Source organism: Plasmopara halstedii (assembly GCF_900000015.1).
Source record: "Plasmopara halstedii genome assembly, contig: Scaffold_1594, whole genome shotgun sequence".
Taxonomy (NCBI): Eukaryota; Oomycota; class Peronosporomycetes; order Peronosporales; family Peronosporaceae; genus Plasmopara; species Plasmopara halstedii.
The window spans coordinates 400,682-420,545 of record NW_020188505.1 but is presented as its reverse complement, the minus strand read 5'-3'; the positions used below and the strand labels follow the sequence as shown (position 1 = coordinate 420,545).

The window sequence follows — 19,864 nt, the reverse complement described above, 5'->3', positions numbered from 1 at the left end:
TGTACCGGCGGGTAGAACTCTAGCCGCATGCGTTGGTACCTGTGGCTCATCTACCAATCCAGTGAATACTGGCGGTCTATCAGCATGAAACATAATTTTGGTCTTTCGAAAGATGCGTCAGACAATACACTCATTATGGTCATTGTGATGTTTATCACGCTACTGTCAGCTACTTCGTTACCGTCAATGATACATCCAGGCTGCGTCTCTAACTTGCCGGTAGCCATTGTCCTGACCCGTGCATTACAGTAGAAAATGGCATATTTCGTTTACGGTGCTTGACAACAGATTGAACATGTTCGTTTTCGGACAGGTGGTCCGACGAACGCGCGTGGTGAAATGTATTATCCGAATCGCTTGCGCGAAGATACTCTGGTGCTGATCCTACTCATTGAATATGGGTTAAAAAACGACAAACTCGTCTCAAAAGCCCCCACATGAAAAGTTAAAATGACCATCGCGTCGCGTCCATTTGACACCTTCACATAGTGGGAAGAACTTGGCGGGGAGGATTCTTTTGACACTGATCGACTTGCTGTAAACAGTTTGGCCACTCTTCGTAGCAAAAGCAAATGAAGAGATAGAGCGTTATATGCTAAATGTGAGAATTTATGGCTAAAATTGAGGATGTGCAAAAGTAAGATGCAGATGCGAGAAACAAGCGCAAGAAACATGAATTTGTGGTGTAAGATAAAATTCGCTCAACACTGTTGACATATGCAGTGTGTGTAGACTAAGTTACAATCTGCTAGATATGATAATTTACGGTCACAATCAGAAATGATTTTGCTTATACTCCAATGGGATGCAATTCCATAGCGCGGTCCAGGGGATGTTTGTACCAGAAATCTGACTTTATGCTCTTATTTTTGCTTCAACATAGGTAACTTTTGAAGATCCAGATCAAAGCAGCACATATCCGTCTCAACAGGAAGCGTTCTAGGAATACACAACATTTGGTCGATTTTTCAGTCCTAGTATACATAAATTTTGAGGACTGGGATTGTAGTCGCCATTGACTTTCGAGCTGTGATCAAGTCTTCAAACAATATTGCCGCAATTTACTTCAAAAAATATAATTTTATATACAGCGTTGTGGCAGCTTCGCACCCCGCCAACGGCGCCTATGCTGTTAAGCTGAGGTGACTTCATGACTCACCAATTTATGTTAATGAAAATTTTGTGTAAGCTAAGTTTTCTTACTCAAAAACACTTATTGGCTCCTGAGATCTCAGCCAGTAAAACCGTCTCACAAAACAATGGACAAGACCATACAACGTCTCACGCCATCATGTGATTTATTTCAGCGCAAGTTAAATCGACCCTTACTAATATTTCAACGCAAGACACACGGGTAGAGTATACGAAATCAGTATACCTCCACACATACTTAACGGCTCCCAACAGTCGCGCATTTTGAATATAGTGCAGGACGCCTCGAAATGAAATAGGGCTATTCAAATCTCATACGCTGATACGATGATGTCAATGACTATAAAAACTAGGCTCCAAGCCCCACCACTTTAAAAATCTGTTTACTGGACATAGATCCATTGATTTTGACCTTCACGAGCTATAAAAGAGGTTGGTTATCTTCCGGTAGGCATATGGCGGGCTACTGAGGCTCAATATTTGTCACTGCTGTTTTTTTGGTCGGCCCTGCGCATGAGCTCAATCCTTTCCTCTTCGTTACCAAGATTAAACGAATAAATGCGTGGTGAGCCATCTGATGTAACTCCAGCGGATATTGTGACATTGTTCAGCAGCGGAGAGGTCAATTGTAACGGGGTTGCCGCGCACTTTGCAAAGAGAGAATTGAGACGCTAAAAGTCCAAGTTTACAAACGCACAGAGGCTGGCTTCGTGCGCTCTTGCCAAAAGCGGAACCGAGAACCTCGGATAACTAGCTCTAATAGTTTGATTTGTCATTCACAATTTCGTACAGTTATAATTAGTTTGATCCATTAACACTGAAAATAACCGTTCACTATTTTCCGATGGTAAATTTTTTTTTAAATGCGACGAGAAGCCTACGTGTACCTCGACTCCCTCCTTCCAGTTTTTGTAATAAATAAATATCAATGTGTACCGCACTGCGTTTACACTTACGTCTAATTCCTAAACACTGCGTAAAATTATACAATTCATGAACTACAGCACCTGAAATCCACTCCACACCCTGCGCTTTATTCTTTCTAAGATTGAGCATACATGCATCGGATATCCGCTCCCGTGCACTGAATCAAATGTCTAAACGGACCTTCGCCAAATGTGCGGTCGTCGAAACCGACCTGCTGAAAATCATTCTTGATGAAATACTCAGATGTTCTTTGATGTGTGCGTTCCTAGTGATTCAAACAATCACATTTGCCCTCACTCGGCGATACGTGATTCAACAGTTCAGATGCACTGGCTATGTCCAAGATCGGAGCAGTGCCTTCATGGTAAACGCATTTCCGTTGAATAAAGTGCAAGTATCACACTTCAATTGTTAGGAGAAACCCTCATTTCTTGTACAACATGTCCTGTTTTTATACACTTGACTTTTGGCATTGATGACGCACACACTGCGCTTAGCCCCTTCGTCGCTTGAGTTTTAGACCCCGTACCCTTTTCCCGCAGCGCTAAGTTTTTCCACACCCCGCCGTGGATCCCGCAAGACGTTCATTTTGGTACCAACGAATTGATCCGGATTGAGCAGCCTAGCTTGCTGTACTACAAGCGCAAAGTTACGCCGACTCCTGGTATCAAAACATGATCAAATTTTAGATCGTGCATAGACGATCGCCGCGCTGATGCGGAGCTGCTTCACACCTGCATCTGTGCGCCTTCCACTTACCCTGAACAGAAGTCGTTCCGCGAGTGTTTTTTCTGTTCGCGTGTCATCACTTTGGAATACAGTCTGCACTTGGATCAAAGAGATACTGTATTTTTCATTTAGCATGTTCCTTGAATAGAAGAAGCTGCCAAAAGTATCGCTGTCTACCAGAATCAGTTCGTTCTATGAATATGAACACCACGCAGCCTCTCCCGTTTCTAAGCTTTTACAGCAAAGCTAACCTTGCTTGACATCGCAAACCTCAAAGCAGGACAGGTACACTCTGGAGACTGCGATAAACGGTGGTCCAATCCTTCCTCATCCTGAGACCTCGGCTCCCTGCAGCTTCTACCTTCCAGACTCTGCTCGAGGGATCTCGCAATAGCGTTTCGTTCAACTTGAACAACTCTTTGTCTCTCACGAAAGCTGTTGTAGTTTCATACACGCACCGAAATACGCTTTTTATTTTTTTCAGATATGGTCTAAAGAATTTCGAATTGATCACCAGAAAAGAAGCGCTTGCTTTCTGTTTTTTGACTGCCTGTAGCACCATAGATCGCTGCGTTCCAGTCATGCCATGCAGTTCGAACATATATCATATCCATAATTGACATTTTGGATGCTTTGACGTGATGTCTACAGATTCGACAGTCGTGCGTCGCACGTCAGCGCACGACGCTTCGGAATCTCTCACCACTTCCCATCAATGTTCAAAGCTCACGACGCTGATATAAACAAAGTGCAGCGGGGCTGCCGTGGCTCTTTTGCCTAAAGGAGGCTTAGTTAAGGTCAGCGATTTTCGTTCTATACTCAAAACCTGTACGAGTGTAGCGAATCGCAAACCGCTTACTCCAAGAGAAATCACAACCTTAGCCCGACACTTATTGCCTCTTCCGCTCAAAATGTAAACTGTATCTCTCAGTTTTATCTGCGACAAAGCCGCCTATACCTAAATCTTTCAAATTTCCTATCGATATCACTAACTACTGGCTGTCCCAGCCACTAGTTAAGGGTAGCCATACCATTGTGTGCTCACACCATCTTTTGTAACGCACACCATCTCGTGCGACCCCGCTACGCAAATAATACCCCAGAACTGTGTCTTTCTGAAGGAATCACCTATTTAGGGCAATTTCCATTGCGCAGCAGGGCTGCCGTAGCACTTTGCTTATTTACAAAGGTCACAAGACCTGACATTTTACACAAGAACCAGTACGAGTGTAGCGGATCGCAATCTGCTACCCTCAAGAGTACCCAAAACCTTAATCCAAGGCAAATGTACTTTTCCGTTTAAATTTTTGCGGCAGAGCCGCCTATATCTAAGACCTTCCTAATTGACTAGTAAAACCAAATTAATGTGATAACTACTGGCAGTCCCGCCACGTAGTGGCTTCTTGTTACGGTGTAGTCACGCCATTGTGTGATTACACCGTCTTGTGTAATCCGCCCTTTTGTACCAGAATACGTGTAACCCCGTTACACATTGACCGCGACCTCCATGAGATACACGGTGCCCACTAAATTTCACAGTAACCCTGCGACCATTTAAACTCGTCCACCACCCTTTGGTGGCAGCAAGACCCTTCGTACCTCTTTCAGCCGAGAGCGAAAGAGACGCGCAGGACACAGAAGTTTTGCACTACTGCAGATGAAGCACCAGCGGGTGCTCAGCAACTAAGAGATTCCTCTTCTTCCTCGGCATGGATGAGGTCCATCAACCCTAGTACGCATATAGAGTTTACATTCTCTGCTCCCTATCCTACCTCGTGGTACGAAATATGTACTTTGCATTTAATGCAACGCACACTATTTCTACGAATATGAGAGATTGGACGTTAAAGGTCTCAGAGCAAGCCTCGCCCGTATGACGTCCCTCCATGTAAGATATACCGTTACTGATTCAGAAGAAGGGTCAGTCGACAATTTTGCTATGAGAGCTCTCAGCTCTGAATACAACTTACTCAATATCCGCGAAGGTAATTGATCGAACCGTACACAGAAAGCCAAAATCAGCGAAGCAAAAACTCGCAACATCTTTTGCTAAGATTAAACTTTGCTTTGTTTACGGAGATGCGCCTATTTTTGCGCGCAATCTCCTTGCTTAATCACCACAAGCGTGACGCGTCATTACTCTGTCTAAGACTGTGCTAATTTCATAGTCAACAGGAAAATAGCTCTGTCTTTGCCTTCCAACAGCTGGATGCTTAAATGAACAATATTGATCTCGATGGTTTTGTTTGATTTAATGGCGGCTCTTTCACCGGCGTTTTGCTCAGACCCTCTTGAAGGTTTACAACCAACGCATTCTAATTCTTGTGAACGCTTCAAGGCGAATGGTAACTTTTTTCCGGCCTTGATTTGCCAATTGTACGATTATCTTAAGACGATCCAGGAAAGAGGGTACTCTAGCAAGTTCTAAATCCTTTCTCGATGTATCATAGGTGAATCATATTCCAGTTTATCAGTGCAGTCTTCTTATCAAATACGTCGTCAAATTCGCGACTGAAGTTATAAAAAGCAACGTATTACCGCACGCCTTGCAGGAAAGAACTATCTCGTTGAGATACGTTAGCATACGTTAGCAAACGCTCCGTGGACGGGTGTCGGCTGTTGTCCAGGGTGCCAAATCACAAGCTTAAAATGATAAACAATTAATAAAATATATTCTTGCTAATAATGATTTATTGTACGATTCATACAACGCACAACATGAGTCAAACATCGCACGTACCCCATTGGCCTTTTCTATTCGGAATGCTTTCACAAAAATCTGTACATAGTAACAATAAGGCACTTCTTTGTTGTGAATCACCATGCTACTTCTTAGCTTCGTTTTGTTCGATGTAAAACGATTAAGCGCGTTCATCATTAACACCGGATATAATACACAAAAGATCTCAGATGAGATCACAAACTGAGCCCTGTAATAAGGTCCGACAAACACGCTTTGAATAAAAGTAATTCCTCACCTCGACTGCTTAGTTAAGCGCATGACTCTAAAGAGTCGCCAATACGACATGGTTGCTGCGGTTGACCTCATGAATGTATAATCCGAAAGGAAGAGAAGGTTATCGCCGATGAGAATAGTTTAAGTAGCCCAACGATTTCCGACATACACCTGATCATCACTGCAAACATTCCCAGCATTTACATCCACCCCTACGCATACCGCCCTGAGTTAAGACATCCCGCTACTAAGATCATGTCGAGGCTTGACGTATTATCAATGCATATGATCTTGCACAGCATGCTCATCGGTAAACTAGAGTCAGCTCGATTTGTGACTGAATCAGCTTGGTAGACGGTCACAGCTCCCCTTGATATAAGTGTGAGGCCTGGCTCAATTCCGGGTGCAAGATGCATCCGCAACAATCACTCTCTAAAAATTCGACTTCACACACCGCAGATCCTCAGAGGTGTTTCGTTTGGCTGAATCAACAGCTGTTACGATATTCAGTGACCATTTGAAGATTTTCTCCGTATTCAGACCTGGTGACTGTTCTGAAGAGTACAGGTTTAACTCGAACGTTATGTGGAATAGGGACGTCGACTTACTCAAATGCCAATTTACACCTCACTCCAATGATAAAGTTTTATACCGGCTAACGCGTGACTAAGCGAAGTATGAAGTGCGATGTCGACGTCGAGGCAGCTGCTGACAATATCCTTGTTTATACCCATAAGTCAGCTGATACTCATTCTCGAACTCGGAAAACGGCTGGTCCTTGACGAGTATAAGAAACCATGCTGCAATAATGCAGCGGGGCTGCCTCAGCCCTTTGGTTAGAGTAAGCTAAGCTAAGGTCACCGCCCTTACGTTCTTTCCATGAACCAGTACAAGTGTAGTGGGTCGCCATCCGCTACTTCTAAGTACTATAACCTTAACCAAGGCAAACAAACACTTCTGTTCAAAGCTGAAACTTTATCTTATTGTTTTAGTTGCGGCAGAGGCGCCAATACCTAAAACCCAGGGTCTAATTTAGTAATACCTCATTAGTGTAGCAAAACCTATTTACTGTAGTAATATGCGTTACTACTGGCAATCCTGCCACGTGGTGGCTTCTTGTTACCGTGTAGCCACACCACTGTGTGATTACACTACCTGTGTAATGCACACCTACGCACGGTCGCACAATCTTGTGCGACCCGCCCTTTCTCACAAGGGCACGTGAACCCCGTAACAGTAAATCCCCTGCCTTCTACGTGAAAAGGTAACTGAAAAGTTTAAAACATATATTTATTATGGTGTAAGAGTATTGTTTGACCTTCATGCGGAAATAATAGTAGTTACCGTCTTCACGAATGGGTGCGGCTTGCACCGAGACTTTCCGCGTTCATCAGCTGTTAAAAGGGGTAAACGAGAATTCAAAGCGCACCCAAAACGAGTGCGAGCACCCGCAGCATCTGACGCTTCAAAGAATCCCACATCGAGAATTTAAACCGCACCAAAAACGTGTGCGAACACCCGCAACATTTAACGATTCAAAGATTCCCACATTGAGAATGCCTTTTTTACCAAAGCATTGCATGTAAGTTTCCATTTTACGTGCGGTCTCCTATCCTGGAGACCGCTTGCGCGACGTGCCGTTGCCACCTATGAAGCAAGAAAGAGTTCATTGTCATCTCAACTTTCCGTCTCAGAGAAATATATTTTATCTCCCCGGCTCTCGAAGGCCCGGACGTTAACTTCAACGTCCTTTCGGTGCATGTCATCTGCTATCTCACTGGCACCTGGCTCTGGAGCTCTTGAAGGTGTACTCTCAAAGCTGGCGAGCTCCCTCAGACGATTAGTTACCGCCTCCGACCCTTGTCGATAATTTCTTGAAAGTGTCGGGATTAATGATAGACATCAGCTTTATAAGCCGGCCAAGTTGTCCGGAGGACAGTACGCGATCAATTTATGCTCCACCCTAGCAAAGAATATAATCCTATCATGGATCGATATTGAGATGGACTGCGAGTGCTATCAGGTGCAACGGATCGCCATGCACTATTCACATGATAATTTTCAAGCAGCCCGTAATAAACGAAGACAGCTCGGTTTGTAAGCTTCGACCACCTGCGGAATCAATAGCCTCTAGTGTAATTCGTTGTTTGATCTACTCCGCTATCTCAAAAGTACATTTTTTTGGAGTACGTTCTATGCCGACAAGTACTCTATATATACTAAGTATCTCTTATGATAGGAATGTTTTAACTGTCTAACCTGCGGCTAGCAGCCCATTTAGCGATTGTTAATTTTCACAAAATATCCAAAGTTCAATGTGATATTTGTACGAATTTATCGCACTGTTTATATACAATTGTTTCAAAAGCGTCAGATGTAAATGCACGAAAATTACAATATTTACCGTGTAAAAGAGATCATTCTATAAAATCTGTTTCCTGGTTGTTTTCCTGACTTCAACCTCCGCAAAAGGACAAAAACGCTCAGTTCTTTCCCAGTAAACCGCCAACGTCCGACTTGTGGCCCGCCAGCCAATCGTGTGTGGAATCTATAGAAAACCTTTGAGCCTCTACACTATAAGAGTAGGCAACAGGCAAGACATACGCACATTAGAACTTCCACAGATCTACCACTGCGATGTTCACGGTACAGCTAGGGCAGATATGATACATTTCCTATCCCCTCAGCATGACTGAGATCCTTTGCCTCTGGCGCTCTTGTAAAGCTTCCAAAATCTATACGCCAACCGGCCTAGCGGCACGAATAATGTTTTTTTACGTAATGTGACCGGCCGCATCCCCGACGAGGTTGTCTTGTCGGGCCGCACTTGCTCCAAAACTCCCTATGAAGATAGCAATATTTTGTAGCCTCTACGAAGGGACCTGCCACCATCGTGGCAATGCGAATTCGCAACTCTTAGACCAACACTAAAATTTCTTACCCTCCTTGACGAGTGGACTAGAACTCTGAATGTACACAGAGGGCCTACATGGGCGGGACAAATATTCGCAGAAGAACTCGTATAATAAGTGTCTTTGTAAATGAGTCTCTTCACGTAAGTGTCCATTTTTGCGCATCGCATGACCCTTTAGCTTACGCAGCGGCACGCACTGTTGGTCCATCGGGAGCATAGGTAAATTTGTGGCCATCTCAAATCTCATACCCATTGCTTAAAGCATTTAACCCAACCCTCAAAAAGCTGAAGGCTCAAGATCAGTGGCCTAACACTGGGAGCCGATCACGCTTCCACTAACGCACGACTATGGCGTTTCTGAAGGTTTTTGTTAGCGCATTCATGGCTGGTGAAAGTGTCCGAGCAATACCGCTTCCGGCCCTCGGCCGTATCCATCCGGGCTAGCTAATATCGCCTCCAGCCTTAGACCATACTGCCTTATCCTTCCAGGATGAAAAATAATAGGAGCTCACTTTGCGTGACTTGTTGTTCCGAATACATATATCAAACAACTAGTGTTTCATCCTCACCGTTGATCATCAGATTGACTTAAAGCGCTATTAAGCTCAACGGGATTGCCATGCACCTCGCACAGAAGGAAACTCTGACTCAAAGATTCCGCGTTGTCAATGCACAGTAGATAAGTCCGTACGGTTCACCCAGGAGTAGAATCGAGAGTCTAACGAGTAACATAGTACTGCTATGCTCGTGTTTATTTCAAGAGTGACTTGTATCTAGGAATATGCCTATCATGTAAATAATGAAGCTACATGTATGACATGACGCGAGGGTAACAGCCCGCGTACCCCGTGGACCTTTTCGTGACGGAGGCCCAACCTGCCTCATCACATATGATTATTACATATGTGTAGATCATAATACTGTACATATTCTCATGTAGCTTACAATTCTTTTTACACACCAGTCATATCCTCTCAACATGGTTCTGGTACGATCATGCGTCGCCTACAGTCTCCTCTCAAAACGAAACTAACCGCACCAATATTTTCTCTCCGCTACATCGTTGTTTCTTCGATTCTACAGAAACTTTACACTTACCCTGGGAACTATCGCGTCTTCAAGGCTCTAATAGCCGCCGAGTTTAATGGTATTAATATCGAATTGCCGGAGTTTGACTTTGCCAAGGACATTAAATCTGAAGAATTTAAGGCCAAAAGCCCCACGGGTAAAGTGCCGCTTTTAGAAACAGATGAAGGATGTATTTTTGAAAGCGGTGCCATTGCTAAATATGTGGCCCGTCTTCGTGCGGATACGGGTCTTTACGGCAAATCTTTCTTTGAGTCGGGCCAAGTAGACGCCTGGATCGATTTCTCTGCGTACGAGCTTGAAATTCCACTAGAAGTATGGCTATACCCGATTCTAGGCTGGTCCAAGTTAAATGCCGCAGCTCTTACCAAGGCCAAATCTGACGTAAAGAAGGCTTTACAGACTCTGGAAAATCATTTGCACTTGCGCACCTATCTCGTGGGTGAGCAGATCACCCTCGCTGACATCTTTATTGCCTCGGCTCTGGTGTATCCTTTTAAGTTTGTGCTTGACAAGGATTTTCGGAAGCCATACCCTGCATTGAATCGCTGGTTCTCGACTTTGGTTAATCAGCCTGAGTTTCAGGCTGTTGTTGGAGATGTACCGCTAATCGACGTCGCTCTTACTACAGAGGAAGACAACTCTAACACAAAGGTCGTTAAAAAAGAAGCTTCACAGAATGAAAAAGCTTCTCTGAAAGAAGAGGATGTCAAGCCGAAGAAAGTAGAACACCCGCTTGCCGTGTTGAACCGTGAGAAGCCGTCGTCCATGATACTTGATGCATGGAAGGTCCAGTATTCGAACACGAAAAATCTAGCGGATGCCATGACGTGGTTTTGGGAGCACTTGGATACTGAAGGTTATTCATTGTGGTTTTGCGACTACAATTACAACAACGAGAACACCAAGATGTTTATGACATGCAACGCCGTTGGTGGCTTTCTTCAGCGCTCCGAGGCTATGCGCAAGTACGCATTCGGTGTCATGGACGTTTGTGGTGCTGAGGGATCGGAAATCATTATCACAGGTTGCTGGTTGTTCCGTGGTGACTCGGAAAAACACATGATTGAAGCGAATCCGGACGCCGAGTACTATACATGGACAAAAGCAGAGCTGAACGACGAGACAAAGGCGCGCGTGGCGGCCTATTGGTGCAATGAGGACGAACTTGAGGGTAAGCCCATTGCTGACTCAAAGGTATTCAAGTAATCGTATGTGTAGTTAGTATCAACATGAATATAAATTGATTGACGACCTTCACATTATGTTACATTTTGTCGAGAGTGATATAAAACCTCGATGTCATGGTCCACCCGAGGTTTTATTATAAGCGCGGTTTCCCCAGGGTCACTTGTGAAGTTGTGTCCTAGCCCACAAAGGGAGGAGACTGACATCTGTGTCGGTCACCGCATTCTGTACACAAGTGCACCACCCTGGGGCAGTAAATCATCGTCTCAGTGACAAGCCAGTATTATTACGATTAAGCATCTCTTGTAAGGCTTGACATTAAAATCGTCTGATTCCAAACTATAAAGTGGTGGATTCAGGTCGGAATAGCAACACAACTCGTGAATTAGTCAACACACAATAATGGGCGACTTTCCACCGCTTGAGCGAACCAGTGTGAAAGCATCTGAACTCGTACATCGCGCCGTTGACAGGAGTTACGAGGACTTTCGCACACTCATGCACCAATTGCCTACGATGCGCGAGAATGACCGGCGTGAGCCGCTATTGGCACATATACAGAGCTCGCGTAAGCGTTTTGCACAAATTTTGGCGCTGCTGAAATGGTCAGTCCAATCACCACTGCTACAGCAATGCAACACGTTGTTGCAGCAAACAGAGTTATACCGAAATAATGTGAATGAGACAAACGATCGACTTTTTTTCATGCACGCAGATTTAAATCGCGCCAAGGAACGCCGGTATGATCTCAGCACAGCTGTCGATGTGCTTTATGGACAAAGCTACCTACGCTTGCCTACCATTATCAGGAATGCCATGTTTCCACGAGAAATGCCTGAGGTGGATACGGAAGAGGCCACTAAAGAAGTTGCGGATTTCATTCGCTTTCGTCTAATCGAAGCAGAAATTCCAGAGCAATTTTCCAATGTTAAGCTAGATGGAGGTTTTGTTACATGTCAAGCTGAAGGCGAGTTTGAAATTGTTTTGACAATTCAGGGCAAGGATAAGGACGCCAAATGGAAGGTTATTGATGTGAACACAGCTCTTACAGATACACAGTCTTTTGAGGAGCACTCTCGGGCAGCATCTACGAGTGCACTGCACATAATTCGAACAAATGCGCCAAATGCAGCACATTACAACCATTTGAAGAATTTGTTACAACGTGTCATGAACAAGTCGACAAAACCATTCGTGGATGCGTTTACTGTAATGCGAGAGTTTTGTTCCTCTTTGGCCTTGCAAATTCTGGCTTCGCAGGGTAAATTGCTATCGGAAGGTCGCTGGAAGAATCGCATAATGATACAACATCTTCGTGAACAAAATGCTTTGGACATTTGCTATTGGCCTAATGCATGTGTACGGAAAGAGACGCAGATAATTACAGAACAACAGCGGATGCTTCAACACTTAAGTGATCCGGTGGCTACAACGAGGAAAGGATCAGTATTGCCATTTCCCGAATCAAGCTTGTGCATTCGACTGGGCTTCGACCCTGACAAGAAGAAGCTTTTATCTGTGTGTCTAAGTCCTTCGCTTCCACCGAATCTGCCAGGTTGTGCGTCGTTGTTAAGCGCACTGGAGGTGCCTTCAAACATGTTCCTGCTGAGTGCCGAAAATCTGCTGATTGCTGGTATGCGAGCGCATGTTTCAGCGGCTCTTTTTTCCATCGGTCGATTGCTTGTCGTTGATTCTCCGGACGAGAGAGGTGTTACACAATTGGTGTCTGGGGAAAATGTTGTAATGGTCTGCTCGGACACGAGCTTGCAGATTGCGCGGGCTGATATTGGCGGTCTCCAGCAATTTTTAGAGGTAACGTTTGATATTCGTGAGGGTCAATTTATTGCAAGTACAGTTGCTGCGGCGAAGAGCTCTGCGCTTTATGTCACGGTGAAGCAACTTGAACGAATGCTGAACACGCAATGCAAAATTGAGGTTGGCGGGAATGTCAATAAGGGAATTCCAAATGAGTTTGCGTTGGTTTCTGGTGACGGAAAAGGTGATAAATCGGGTGACTTGATTCACACAAGCGTTCGAAAAGCTTTGTGCGAGATTGTGGCGGACGAGGTTGCCCAAATTGGCTCTTCATTCAAGAGTATTGACGTGTTGCGTAATGTGAATTTAAGCTGGGATCGGTATCTCGCTTTTCGCCAACAACATGGCGGGCAGATCGAAGACTTGTCCATTTCAAGCACGGCGCTATACTTTCAGCTCACATCCTCGAAGGAATCTACGTGCTATCTGGTCGTTGAAATCGATAAGTATGGCGAGGTGGATGGCATGAATGGAAATGTGCATGAAGCAGCAGACGATGAGGAGTATGTACGGCTGCCATGCTTCTCGTTGCTGCAAACAAGTGCAGGCATGCCGGGACAGCCTTCAGGTGTGCAGTTTATACAACGCTTCAGTGCTTTTAAAAAAGAAGCTCTGCATCCGTCCGTAGCCCGACATAACGAGATGGGTTTAGCTGGTCCTTGTGGCAGAAGTCGAAAGCGTTTTAATGCGTCCAGTGGAATGTTCGAAAAATCAACCATGAGGACGTCGAAAAAGATGAAACTTGATGGCGGCCGAGTGCAAGAGAAATCCGGCTACTGGCATGATGGCGGTAAAGTGCAAGAAACATTCGGCTACTGGCAAGATGGTACCGAACATCAAACCGATTCCCGCAATTTGGTTCCGCATATTGCCTCTGTATTACTCCACGCAATACATATGTGCAGCGAAAGAATACAGCTACAGCACTTTGTCAACTTTGCTCGAAGGCGCAAATCGAGGATTCGGTACTCAGGTGAAGCTGGTACGTCAAATAGAAAGGGCACAGGTGGTCAAGTGGTCACACTGTCGTTTCCAGAAAAGGTCAATACAGATCCATTGAAGATTGTTGCTATTCAAGGCCACTTAAAGCATGAAGGGGGTTTTGAGTTGTGCTTGCAACTCGAATCACCACCATTCACGTTCATTCAAGCGCAGAAATCAGATAAGCGTCTGCTTTCTGAGCGTTCACACTACGTGAACGAGCGCGGTCAATTGATTTTTAAGTATCCTACAACGGCTGTGACAAGCGAACTATTTAGTGAAAATCCGCTGGAAATGTTTATGGTTGAACTCATTTGCGTCGTAAGACCACTTTGTGAACTCGCAAGAAAACTTGAAAAGGTGCTGACTGCCGTTGGACGATACTCTAATGACATCAAAAGCAACGGTCAGTTTTTTGTGGAAAGCGCCGACCCTTTCTCGATAGTCTTGGCGTGCCGAGCGCCTAACCCAAGGCATTGCATTGCTGCTGGGTCTTCACCTGATGGTATAACGACGTACCGTGTGACAGTGCATTTCAAGCAGAAAATGGGCTTTGTGGTCAATTACAGCCATAAAACGGAGCATCCTTTAATGCACTTTATCCAGTCAGCTTTGAATGGACACAGTGACCCTGCACAATTTGTTGAAGCTTTGGAACGTACATGCATCCCGATGGGCATCTTAGCTAGCGTTGTAGAGTCCCAGCTTTTGTGCGCTAAATACTACCGTCAAGATCTTCCTCTGAAAAACGGCGCTGTTAATGGGGACGTCAAAGCTTTTAATCGTGGCAAAATGGGTGGAAAGGGAATGAAACTTGGCTACAAGTTCAAGCTACCAGGTGAGGAAAAAGACTACTACGCTGAAAAGTCATACGGTGGAGACGACAAGTCCTTCGTGCCTGCTGAATTGGTGATGATTCCACGGTCGCAAACGCAGGTTCGTCTGTCATATGGAGACCGTTGCGCCGTTGATATTTATTTTCTGGAGGTAAGAATAATATTTTTCTGTGATGTAAAGCGCTTCGCTGACTTTTTTGACTTCTTGATCATGGCGCAGAATCATTCGGTGAGAATGCAGAGCTCACCTGGCGGTGTTCGTGTACCAAGCTGTCCGTCTGAAAAAGGCATAGTCACGGATTGTCAAAACTTTGCTGAAAAGCTGCGCAGCACGTTATCAGAAATGGCATCGGCTTAAAAAATGATGGTGCAGTTCTGATGCTTTGTAACAACTTGAGCCCTGTAAAATTTGATAGAAGGGCACATGTACTTGAAAAGCATCGAGAAGGATGCAAAGTGTTAAATTCACTGCTAAAGTAGTGATAGGCGATTCAATGTGCAGCATCGAAATGATAGATCTTAGCATAATAGGTTTAGCAATGTAGCCATCTCGCCTCGCACTTAGCGCGGTGGCGCCACGTGTCATTGTATCGTTTTATTTTCATGCAACATTTGATTCTTCACTTCATTCATTCTCGCTTTTGGCCGTCAGGAACTAAGCAAGTTTATACAATGGGCGTCTGGAATATTGCAGTTTCGTTAGCTGCGGTGGCGCTGGGTGTTGTTACAGCCGGTGACGTCAACGTGCTGACTCCTGACACTTTTGATGAGGTTGTGGATGGCTCCAAACATGTGCTCATTAAGTTTTATGCACCGTGGTGCGGTCACTGCAAGAGCATGGCACCAGCTTACGAGACGGTGGCCACGGCCTTTAAAAAGGTGGATAATGTGGTGGTGGCTGAGGTAGACGCTGACAACCACAAGGATTTGGCCTCCAGGTTTGATGTTAAAGGATTTCCTACGCTTAAATACTTTCCATTGGGATCAAAAGAGGCTGAAGACTATAAAGGTGGCCGCGACGAGGCAGACTTTGTCAACTTTCTGAATGAAAAGGCCGGCACCCATGTGCGTGTGGCCAAGCCCATGAGTCGCGCAACTGTATTGACTGATGCTAGCTTTGACGCAGAGGTCATTCACTCCAAAAAGCACGCCATTGTTGACTTTTATGCACCTTGGTGTGGCCACTGCAAAAAGTTAGCTCCGGTTATTGAAGAAGTGGCTACAATCTTTGAGGGTGAAGAGAATGTGCTCATTGCCACGGTAGATGCCACTGCGAATACGGAGCTGGCTGAGCGCTACAACGTGAAAGGATATCCCACTGTCTACTATTTCGCCCCCGGCTCGGATGAACCTGAGGACTTTTCGGGTGAACGTGACACAGCGACATTTGTTGAGTTTATCAATGAGCACGCTGGAACACACCGCACGGTGGACGGTGGACTTACGGCTGAGGCTGGTCGCGTTGAAGAGATTGACGTTATCATTTCAGAGAGTGGTGACATTAATATTGATGTGCACAAGAAGGTGCAGACTGTTGTCGACGGTCTTGAAGGCAGTGATGCTAAGTATGGTGCACTGTATCTAAAGGCAATTAACAAGATCGTTGCCAAAGGCCCGTCTTACGTGGATGCGGAGATCAAGCGTCTTGAAGGCCTACTTGAGAACGACAATGTGTCCCCGCAGAAGAAAACCCTTTTTGCTCTCCGCAAGAATATACTTAATGCTTTCCAAAAGACGTCAAACGAGAAAACGGAGCTGTAAGGGGTAGTCTACTTGTCCGTCAGTAGCTTGTGCATATTGCCAGAGTGCACTGAAATCTTACTGCCTAGATTAATATTTTCTTCTGTAAACGAAAGAATGTCTTTATAAAAATATTTTAGTCCACGTATCGTGTGGCATGATGGACACCTAGTTCTTCAGGTGATACGTCTGATCCGTTTTGTTCCTCTTCGCAGATACTCCTTTCTTTATTCTACAACACGTTAACTTCCATCAGTCTCCAAGCAAGTGGAGCAAAAGAAACAAAGATGTATAATAAAAACTCACCGCACTAACGAGTGTCTCTTTTCGCACGTCGTTTTCAAGAAATTGTACGATTTCCTCAAAAGTTGGACGCACGGACTGGTCGTCAGACGTACAGCGCATAAACAAGTCGTGTACGCTTTTCATGCAGGTCTTGCTCAGCGACGGACGCAAGTTTTCGTAAGCCACCATATGCATGAGCGTACTGCCAGACACTTTTTTATTTCGGGCCCCCTTTGCTTTGATGTCGTGGTACGGAATTTTTCTAGTATCCAGCTCTGCTAGCACTACGCAACAGATTAATACAGCAATAATGATGACACGTTTAAATGCACTGCATACCGATGCCAAAACTGTAGACATCAGCCTTCTCCGTGTAACGTTCTCCTCGGATCATTTCGGGTGGCAGCCATAGTGGCGTGCCCGTCACGCTCATTGTCTCGTCTACAGATTTTTCACGGCTAAGGCCAAAGTCGCTCACCTTGGCACCCCACGTCGAGCTTAAATCAACATTAAAATATTGTCAGAATCGAGAAGTGTTTTGCAAACGTTATAAACGTCAACATTCGGTACCTCACAAGGATGTTCATGCTTTTCAAATCACGATGAATAATAGGAGGTTTCATACTGTGCAGGTAGGCCATACCGCGTGAGGTGTCAATTGTGATACGCAAAATAGGTTTTGCCCAGCTCAGTTCGTTCTCTGGGTTGCGCAATACAGCGAACAAGTCTCCACGTTCCAAAAGCTCCGTCACAAAGCAACTGATAGAACAAAGATATTAAGATAGTGAGATGTGTTGGTTTCCCGCTGCACGTACATGTTAGAGTACGAATTCCAACTAGCGCCTATAAACTGAACAATATTCGGGTGCCGCAGATTCATCATGAGCTGAAGTTCGTCACCAAACATGCGCAAATTGTCTTCTGTAATCTTGTTACGCAACATGCGCTTGACTACAACGGGCGTACCGCAGTACGTGCCTTTAATGACTTCCCCAAAAGCCCCCGCACCAATAATTTTCTGCAATTTCAGATCATCAAAACTAATTTCTGCCATTCGCAAACCTTTGTTGCTCTCGAGCATCGTCTCCACCACATTCTTCTCCCTATCCTTAAATTCCTGAAAGTCCACTGTATTATTGCTCGGTCGCCGACTGGACCGTTCCGACACTGAAGTGGGAATTGATGGTGTGCCACGCCTTGAGCTACCACCGTCAGGTTTCGTGCTACCGCGATGTCTTTCACTTCTGCTACGTACAACTTCAGTGTCTGCGACGTTATCCTTGGAGACACCCTTTGAAAGACACCCGCCCATTTGTTCTTGACGTACGGTACCACAATAGCGCTATAAGGAGATGAGAAAGCCGCTATGTTTGCCTGCAATGTACTTGAAGTACCATGACGAAGAACGTGGAGATATACAGTACACGTACTAGAACACATTATAGGCATTAACATTGATTGGCTCAAACGTGTTGAGGACTGTGAAATAAAACAAACTATGAGCTTAAAGCCATTTAATAAAATGGCTCTAGCTTTATGATTGGCAGATCATGTGATTGATTGCATATTGATGTATGGTATTATTGATTATACGAATCAAACCAGCAGCGAAAAACAAAGTTATAGGCTAAAGGCTAGTTTCCTTGTTTTAATAGGAAGAATAGACTCTACTCTTCAATTACGTAAACTTTAGACCTATATGATCATGGCACGCATATGCGATTCATTCGTATCGATTCTTAAGGTAGTAGCGCAACCGTTCGGTGAAATATAGATTATAGTAAGCTGAACTGCCTCTACTTTTTCATTTGAAAATTTTAGAAAATTAAGTATGTCCCAGTCTTAAGACCTTTTACTTTCGAAAAAGTGTCGTGGGTTGCCTAAATCACTGAAGCTGATGCATCTTGCTATATTTAAATGTAACTCATATACAACAGGACACTAGTGTAAGCTCCGAAGAAATAATGGTAAAAAGGATGTTCATAGGGCAACAAATAAGGCGGCAAACATACATAGTGCAATACATGGGATAATAATCACCAGAGATGATACGACCGATAAATTTAGTATGTTGACCCATTCTAAATGTATGTTACTTTTGAGGTTATGCGAAAAAGGCAATTAATATTACCCCTTTTGCGACTTTCAAGCTTGTTTTTTACTGAAATAGTCGCCAAGTAGAACGTTAATCAGTAATTGAGCTTTCGAACGACGAAGCAATTCGTCAACTTCGAGGCAAATCTTTGGTCTCACCTTTCATTTGTGCTTAAACCAGCCCTGCTCATATCATGATTGTGCTGGTACAGCTATCGACCAGCTTTCAAGCTTGCAACAAGTTCGGGCCCCGATCGCTAATAAAAAGGTTGTTGCGCTGCACCAACATGTTTCTTAGCCTGAGGATGCAGTGACGAAGAAGGTGCCAAGTCTTGACTGTCATCGACACCCAATATATCGATATTTCAGGAGCTCACAAGCTGTGAGAGGCGGAAGCCATTTCACATAATCAATTCATTATACTATCCTTGCCTCGGATAAAAGTGGGCTTTACCTTACTAATCGGCAAAACCCGCCTACTTCGATCGGCTAGACACGCCCTCAAAGCTGCTTCAGTCGTGGCCAGGGCTGAGGGTACTACCCAGCGGTTTGATCCAAGCAAAGAAAAACTTCTCAATGTTTCCACTTTGTTCTCGCGACAGTGGCCACTGTCGAAGCACTGGCGATATGCAGTTCAGTCACCTCACTTATCGATCAAGTAATGCCCGGAACTGGCCACCTGGAAACGACTGATCGTTGGTGAACATGGCGAATTGCCCAACAAAAAAGGAATTATGAGGGATAGATGCCGGTTGTTGCCCTCCTCAAGACAGAAAATGTTGTCGACATGTGTGTAAAGGGAAGTCGAAGGAATCAACTGTGGCTAATTATACCAACTCTTCCACTTATACAGTGGTTGAGTCGGATTGCGGGTCGGTGGGCGAAACTGACCCCAAAGGTGATGTTTCCATACATGTGCATGAATCACTGGAATTCGTTGATCGCGGTACTGATGCTCCTGCTCTGGACGCGGAGTCTGCGGGTGAGATAATTTAGCGTACCACTCCCAATGATGGAAATCTAGCAATATGCTGGCCCACGTATTGTATATACAACGACTGGTTATAAAGTTACCAAAACATTTTTTTTGGCACCGTTACCAGCGATGGAAGAGCTGGTGCAGCTTGTGAAAGCCGTTGGGCCGGAGTTTCTCTATTTCCT

The 19,864-nt window shown here is 44.8% G+C and overlaps 5 protein-coding genes across 5 annotated transcripts; 3 read left to right on the top strand and 2 right to left on the bottom strand.

Annotated features, from left to right (window-relative positions):
• Window positions 1-5,307: 5,307 nt before the first annotated feature.
• PHALS_01867 (uncharacterized protein) lies at window positions 5,308-5,683 on the bottom strand (the record flags this gene model as incomplete). The annotated part of the gene is made up of 3 exons (XM_024716342.1): window positions 5,308-5,319; window positions 5,395-5,487; window positions 5,549-5,683. The coding sequence occupies 3 exons, from the start codon at window positions 5,681-5,683 to the stop codon at window positions 5,308-5,310; spliced, it is 240 nt and encodes a 79-aa protein (XP_024581950.1).
• A 3,974-nt stretch (window positions 5,684-9,657) lies between these two features.
• PHALS_01866 (elongation factor 1) lies at window positions 9,658-10,973 on the top strand (the record flags this gene model as incomplete). The annotated part of the gene is made up of 2 exons (XM_024716341.1): window positions 9,658-9,666; window positions 9,762-10,973. 2 exons carry the CDS (start codon window positions 9,658-9,660, stop codon window positions 10,971-10,973), a joined length of 1,221 nt encoding a protein of 406 aa, XP_024581949.1.
• A 381-nt stretch (window positions 10,974-11,354) lies between these two features.
• Window positions 11,355-14,942, top strand: PHALS_01865 (mediator of rna polymerase ii transcription subunit 14-like; the record flags this gene model as incomplete). Its single annotated transcript, XM_024716340.1, has 2 exons — window positions 11,355-14,735; window positions 14,805-14,942. 2 exons carry the CDS (start codon window positions 11,355-11,357, stop codon window positions 14,940-14,942), a joined length of 3,519 nt encoding a protein of 1,172 aa, XP_024581948.1.
• A 245-nt stretch (window positions 14,943-15,187) lies between these two features.
• PHALS_01864 (protein disulfide-isomerase domain) lies at window positions 15,188-16,345 on the top strand (the record flags this gene model as incomplete). Its single annotated transcript, XM_024716339.1, has 1 exon — window positions 15,188-16,345. One exon carries the CDS (start codon window positions 15,188-15,190, stop codon window positions 16,343-16,345), a length of 1,158 nt encoding a protein of 385 aa, XP_024581947.1.
• Window positions 16,346-16,460: 115 nt separating this feature from the next.
• Window positions 16,461-18,869, bottom strand: PHALS_01863 (tkl drk protein kinase; the record flags this gene model as incomplete). The annotated part of the gene is made up of 9 exons (XM_024716338.1): window positions 16,461-16,556; window positions 16,631-16,893; window positions 16,949-17,106; window positions 17,180-17,368; window positions 17,425-17,805; window positions 17,865-17,951; window positions 18,040-18,088; window positions 18,741-18,770; window positions 18,863-18,869. The coding sequence occupies 9 exons, from the start codon at window positions 18,867-18,869 to the stop codon at window positions 16,461-16,463; spliced, it is 1,260 nt and encodes a 419-aa protein (XP_024581946.1).
• Between the last annotated feature and the right edge of the window lie 995 nt (window positions 18,870-19,864).